The sequence below is a fragment of the Gavialis gangeticus genome, unplaced genomic scaffold (assembly GCF_001723915.1).
Source record: "Gavialis gangeticus isolate Ggan-Ray unplaced genomic scaffold, GavGan_comp1, whole genome shotgun sequence".
NCBI lineage: Eukaryota > Metazoa > Chordata > Crocodylia > Gavialidae > Gavialis > Gavialis gangeticus.
In genome coordinates, this window is record NW_017729018.1 from 3,493,600 (window position 1) to 3,500,061 (window position 6,462).

A 6,462-nucleotide genomic window follows, 5' to 3' on the forward strand; every position below is an offset into this window, starting at 1 on the left:
GCTCAAAAAGCTGCAACATGGAACACAGATCGAAACAGAGGTGCTTTCTTGAAGCATTTGTTTTGACTACTTCGTCATCCAAAAGGAAGAGTAATGATTTGTACACTCCCCAACCGATGAAGTGCCAAAAAATACTAGAAATGCTGATGTTCTGATACAAACTGGAAAATACCTAGTGCACTAGATGTCTAGATACAGAGTACAAGTCCTTCCAAACCATCAAGCAGAAGAAATTGAAAGATTTCTTTTACTGGACTTCAGAGTTTTGCCTGAACCTCCACCATGCAGTCTTTACAGATGGACTGAGAAATGGGAGGTCCAGCAAGAGTCAAAACTCACCTATCTTAGTTACCAGAAAGTGAATGCACGCCAAAATTTCTCTGCTTGTGGAGTCAGACTGGCAACACTGTGGGTGGTGACAAGGAGGTCTGGTCTATAAATGAAGTGGTTTGGATGACTCAAAAGGGACACATTCCACTCCTCAAGAAATTAAAAGAATTGTTTCTTTTCTTCCCTTTTCTCCTCACTGGAAGAGTGGTAGCTTACTCAGACGAATCAAACAGACAACATTAAACAGGACGAAAAGAACCCTGATGAAAGCAAGCATGGCCCAACAAGTTACTAGAAATGGATTCTTCATCATTGGATGAAACCATAACATTGTTCCTCACTCATGTAAGAGAAGAACACAAGACAAGAAAAATTAATGCAGCTGAAGCCACCAACAAAAGGACAGTGGTGTCACAAAATCTTCAAGGAGAATTTTAAACTGAGAGTAAGGCTTGGTAAGCTCTCAGTAGTAAAACTAACATAGCCTACTCAAGATGTTTTACAGAGTAGCACCCTCTTTTAACATATAGTATTATATATATAATTTATTAAAAGGTTAAAAGGGGGATGCTACTCTGTAAAACATCTTGAGTTGGCCATGTTAGGAGTTTTACTATTGAGAGCTTACCAAGCCTTACTCTTAGTGTGTGTGTTTTTATATATATAAAAATATAAATATATTATATATTTATAATATTATATATTTTTTATAATTTTTTTTTTTTTAAGGAGCCAGGAAATGAAAGCAACTACAAGGAAGATCCTGGGATCTTGACAGACGTACTGATGGAAGAGTCAAAAGGCACAAAAAGTTCTGAAGACAAATACAGGTGATGGAAAAGGATGGAGTGTGTTTATTTAAATAAGGATCTCAGGATGCAATATGGAGCAATAAGTCAAGCAACACTGCTAATGCCCAGAGGACATGGGGAAAGGACAACTTTCTGAGAAGGGAAGGAAATGGAAACACATGGGAAAGGGGTTGGTGAAGGGTCCCGTTCCAGGGCTATTGTTTAGAAAGGACATCCAACCTATCTGAGGATGGATGCACCTCAAGAGCTTGGGATTTGCAGAAAAGGGAAGGTTGCATCTATAAAATAGCAGAGAGCACTCGAATTAACTGCACGTGAACTCAGCCTCGCATGCGCTACATAGCCAGAGATGATGTCTACCACCACTGAGCTCTCCTGGAGTCAGCCAAGGGCTATGTACAGCAACAAACCAGCAGGTTACTGGATAGGTGAATGAATGCCTGCTGACTGAAGGAAAAAACAACCCCCCACACACACATACTGAAATTAGAGCAAAGTCCCACAGTATTCTGAACAAGAGGACAAGTGCCAAAAATAAATGATGGCAATGAGGGGACAGAAATCCAGAGGTGCCCACAGTTTTCTGAACAAGAGGACAAGTGCCAAAAATAAACGATGGCAATGATGGGACAGAAATCCAGAGGTGGCACAGGACTGCAGGTCCTGCTGCTGAAAGAGGGCTGCAAAGCAGAATCTTCAAGAACCAGCTTTTGGGCACTAAACAAACACATGCACTGAACCATCTCCAAAACCCAAAGGGGAGGCCTGACTACTCTTTTTTTTTTTTTTGGAGATTGGCAGAGATTCGCTCAAAAGAAAAATGCTGCTGAATTGTCCCAATTTCTGCATTTCCTCTGAACTTTGGTGAGAAAACCCAGATAATGGTCTTAAAAGTCACTCAGGTGGAGGACCCTACTCCTGCACACTATGTACCTACCTCCCCTGCATATGCTGTATCTGACATACGAAAATCCTTTTCAGACTTTCTAAAGGAACATCTACCATATTTTTAAATCACTGTGGCACATACTTTTTATGTGACAGGTTTGTTATAGTGCTTTTATTTTCACATAATTTTTTCTCCTATGCATCTGTCAAAGGAAAATTATATTATTTTAACGAAGAACTATAGTTCTTTTTTTTTAAAACAATACTCGTTAAAAGCTGGACACTTTGTGCAATACTTAGCAAAAAAAATAATATAAAATAAAAAACAAAACAAAATTTGAGCAAAACAAAATCAAATTTAATGGTCTTAAATGCAAAAGTAAAAACAAACAAAAAACACAAAAAAGCAAAAGAAAATTAACAGAAACAGAACAACTCAAAGATTCAAGGCAGTCTGCAGAAAACTTGGGGGATTAATCTTTAAATCTACAAATCAAGGTTTTTTAAAGTAATATCTAACTTGCAAGAAGTAAGTACTTTTCTGCTGAGTGTTCAATACGTAAAGCTAGTCATCAAAACAAAATCCTATTAAAATAGAAAAATCTAGCACTCATTAGAAGGGATGCGAGAAATACAATGCTCAAATGTTGAACTGTTTTTACAAAATAAAACTGCCCTTAGGTATTCAAAACAATAACGATCTTTGAAAATGAGTAAGAATCTTGCTGCATTATAATGTACCAGTAAGTAGTGCACCATGCATTGATATCTGGACAGAAGAGATTCAGTCTGGTAAACAACATATATTCACACTGTTTTTGGAGTTTCGTTTTGACTCTGAAATCTTCCCAGAGTTTCTCTGAAACTCTTTGGTCCATTCCTATTAGAAAATGGGCTTTAAAAGTATTTGTAAAACCTTTTAATTTGACAACTTGGCTACTCTTCAGTGTGCAACTTACCTCATCAATGGTGTTAAAAGTTATGCTAGCATGCTACTACTTACAAGACCTTCACTTTATAAAGTCTACTCCTCAACTAAATGTAGCGATGAAAATTACTTTATAAAGCAGTATACTGCCAACTAAAACAACAGTGCTTTCAACTTTTTTTCCAAGCTTCAAAGGGGATGGGGGAATGACACACTAATGGAGTCAGCTAGATAGTTCGAATAAAAAAATTCCAGTTTTTGCAGACAATATTCAATGGAACAAAATTCAGTCTCATAAGTGAAAGCATGCTTCAATTTTACCACCATCCAGAGGGACTTAAGCTATTAGGGGCTTCTTATATATATGTTTTCAATGAAATAACTTAAGGAACTTAAAATTGGTCTAACATTGTGGGATTTCAAACATTTGAACATGTCAGTTGCATCCCAGAGTATAAAAACCTTTTTCACTTCTCATTTAGACTAAGACAAACACTTGTGAAAATTGGCGCAAAATGAGTTTTACACTAACAAAAATGTTTCAACTTCTGTCACTCAATTATCTATTCCATACAAAAAGCACGAGCAAGTTATTTGTGGGACTTGTTGGTTTTGAAGGAAACCTGTAAGATTTTGTCCCCCAGGCGGTAGCCATTAAGACTTGCTATGGCCATTGCAGCTTCTTCATAGTTTGTCATGGTCACAAAACCAAAACCTTTGCACTTGTTGGTGTTGAAATCTCGAATAACTTTCACATTGGTAACCGCACCAAAGGGGCCAAACATCTGCCAAAGGATTCCCTCATCAGCATCTTGACCAAGGTTGTAGATGAAGATACACCAGCCAGAAGATGCGTTTCCTGGAACATTTACACCAGAAAGCCCACTCATGTGATCTACACCCATAGGAGAGAACCTAGCAAATAAAAAGCACAATATTTCATGTAAAAGTTCAATTCAATCAAATAAATTAATTTGAATGGGAAGCAACTGAATAAATATTCTTAAAACTTCTAGTCAAAATATTTGACCCTCCCCATTTACCATAGGATAACCAAATGTCAGCAGGTAGAAAGAGGGGGAAAAAAAAGAGTCAAGTGCTTTGAATCTGTCACCAGGAGAAATTGGAAATTATAAAGGAGAAAGGGCTAAGCTAGGCCATAGCTGCAAAGTAGGATTATGCAATTTCCACTATGTGGAGTAATCAATGCTAGTTTGAAGCTCATCTAAACTTTCAGGATACTTTATGGCATCAGTATTGAACTACTAAATGCTACTGAGTATCAGAGGCCTCCCACAAGCCTCAAACCATCTTCAGCCATCCCCATTTTCTCTCCAAGAGGCTTGTATAGGGCCTCTACAATAGATTCTCATGGCTTCTCAGTTCAAATTTTTTTTCCAGGAGCATAATGAAGCTTGATCTCTTGTCCACCGTAAGGCAGCAGGTGAAGGCAACCACTTGCACTTCTGACTGGCAGATACAGATACAGGTACCTCAATCTCTAACAAGGTACTCAGTACATCTTTAGGACTTCTGTAGTAACTGCCCACTAGTTGGAACAACCCACGTTGTTAGTAGAGTATCACTGCCAGTGGATTTAAATTTTTTTTTAGTAATTTGTATATTAATGATTAAAATTTTTATATTTGGATACCGACTAATGTATAGTTGGCAGAAGAACTGTAATTATCATAAATATAGAATTTAGTTACAATTTTTCGTCTTTTTTTTTTTTTAAATGTAAATGCTTGCATCTCCTGTCATTCAAATCCATGCCTTACTAGTTAAACTCTTGACTTCAAGTATTTATTCCTGATTTACACCAGTACAGAAAAACAATCAAGTCCAGGGTGACTGTCCTACCCCATGCACATCGTCCTCTCACTACTCCCTGCAAATCCTGCCTCAGCGCTACCTGCATAAACCCCAATGCAGTACTTCAAATGAACAAGAGACTTTACTCTCAATGTTTTCTTTCCCAACTCAAATTCTATTCCCTCACCTACTTTGCCCCTCATGCTCCATTTCTATCCCATAACCTAGGAAATTTAGTGCATTAAGTTATTTTAAGAAAACATCACAAGTTGCATAGCTAAGTACACAAAAACTTTAAGAAAAGTCCAACTGAAGGTCAAACATAAAATGTAATTCTTTTCCCATGTACTTACGGACAATTTGATCATGTAAATGTGTATTCACATGCGACTGAAGAGGTACCAAACTGCATTAATTTGAAAAAGCAGCTGGCATGCTAGAAGCAGAAAAAGCATTCTAGAACACATCAAGTGCTCAATATTAAATTGCTAATATGCCAAAATTGCCCAACTTCTTGGACAATGCTTTACTAAGCAGACTCACTAACTTCATGACTTGCCAATATTTATTTCACTTTAAAAGGTTTAGTTTTTTTGTGCATGTTTTCTATGTTATTTTTGGGCTTTTTAATAAAAGTGTTCAACTTCCCATTATTATTTACATGCGACCAGAAAGAGGCCTGGTTTTTTTTTTTGGTGTATGTGTGTTTTTTTGTTTGTTTGTTTGTTTGTTTGTTTGTTTTTAAGATTTACATCTCAACAGATCACCAATCCTGGGGATGGCCATGGATAGGAGGAACTCACTGAACTCAAAGTTCTGCAATGTTGGTTCCAGCAGTCAGTACCTTGTTGTGCTCCTTGTATTTGGGTACTAGGTTCAACAACACCCTAGTGCAACAATTAGCTCCCTCCTAGCTTAAACACTAAAAAGGAAAAACAGCTTTCTGTGGGGATGAAGGAGGAATAGCCAAGATATAAATCATCTGTGCAAAACAATTATAAGAACTAATCTGTTCTCTAGAAAAAAAAAAAAAAATCAAATTAACAAAATTTCTTACTCCTGGAAACTAAAAAGCTCCAAGGATGTCCCCAAGGCAACCTACAAAGAAAGCAGCTACAATAAGCATTCTGGGCATATGAACACAAGGGGCTGGTTTATAAAAACAGAAAGAGGCAAGCTACCCCAAACCCATGGAAGTCAGGAGACTTTCCAAAGAAGTCATCTAAAAGTTCTCTGGTATATAAAGCAAACTTGCAGCAATTGAAAAATGTGTGTGAAGAACTCCACATGCCCACCCCACACATCTTTATCATCTCTTCCTGAACCATGAAGTTTTGTAAGCTCTTGGGCCACTATAATGCACCTATGGATATTTCTAATTAGTATATTTAGACAAATCCAAGATGACCTTGAATTTAAGACAACCCTCTCAATAATTAGACTCTGTATGTGGGAAATATAGAAAACAAATTGTTATAAATTTTCCATGTATAGAATCTAATTAAAGGAGGGTCATCTTAAATACGTCCCCACCACTGCTAAAGTGGAGAAAGCAGCAGGGAGTGGTGGTGGTGATGATATGCAGCCTCCTTGCCCTCTGGCACTTCCCCCTGTAGCCTGTCTGCCCTCTTTCCCCCTCCCCACATTGTGCCGGCACCTCTACTCCATGCAGCCTCTGCCCACTCCCCC

General features: G+C 37.8%; 1 protein-coding gene and 1 long non-coding RNA gene across 2 annotated transcripts in view; one reads left to right on the plus strand and one right to left on the minus strand.

Moving 5' to 3' along the window:
* Positions 1–1,058: 1,058 nt before the first annotated feature.
* Positions 1,059–2,773, plus strand: LOC109294784. The gene is made up of 2 exons (XR_002096621.1): positions 1,059–1,667; positions 1,737–2,773. It is a non-coding gene; the product is annotated as an uncharacterized LOC109294784 (long non-coding RNA).
* Positions 2,774–3,330: 557 nt separating this feature from the next.
* ELAVL1 (ELAV like RNA binding protein 1) overlaps positions 3,331–6,462 on the minus strand; it is a 50,315-nt gene continuing 47,183 nt past the window's right edge. The window contains exon 5 of the mRNA XM_019513245.1: positions 3,331–3,873. Coding sequence (XP_019368790.1) covers positions 3,549–3,873 — 325 coding nt within the window. The 3' untranslated portion in view covers positions 3,331–3,548. The remainder of the gene's footprint in view (positions 3,874–6,462) is intronic.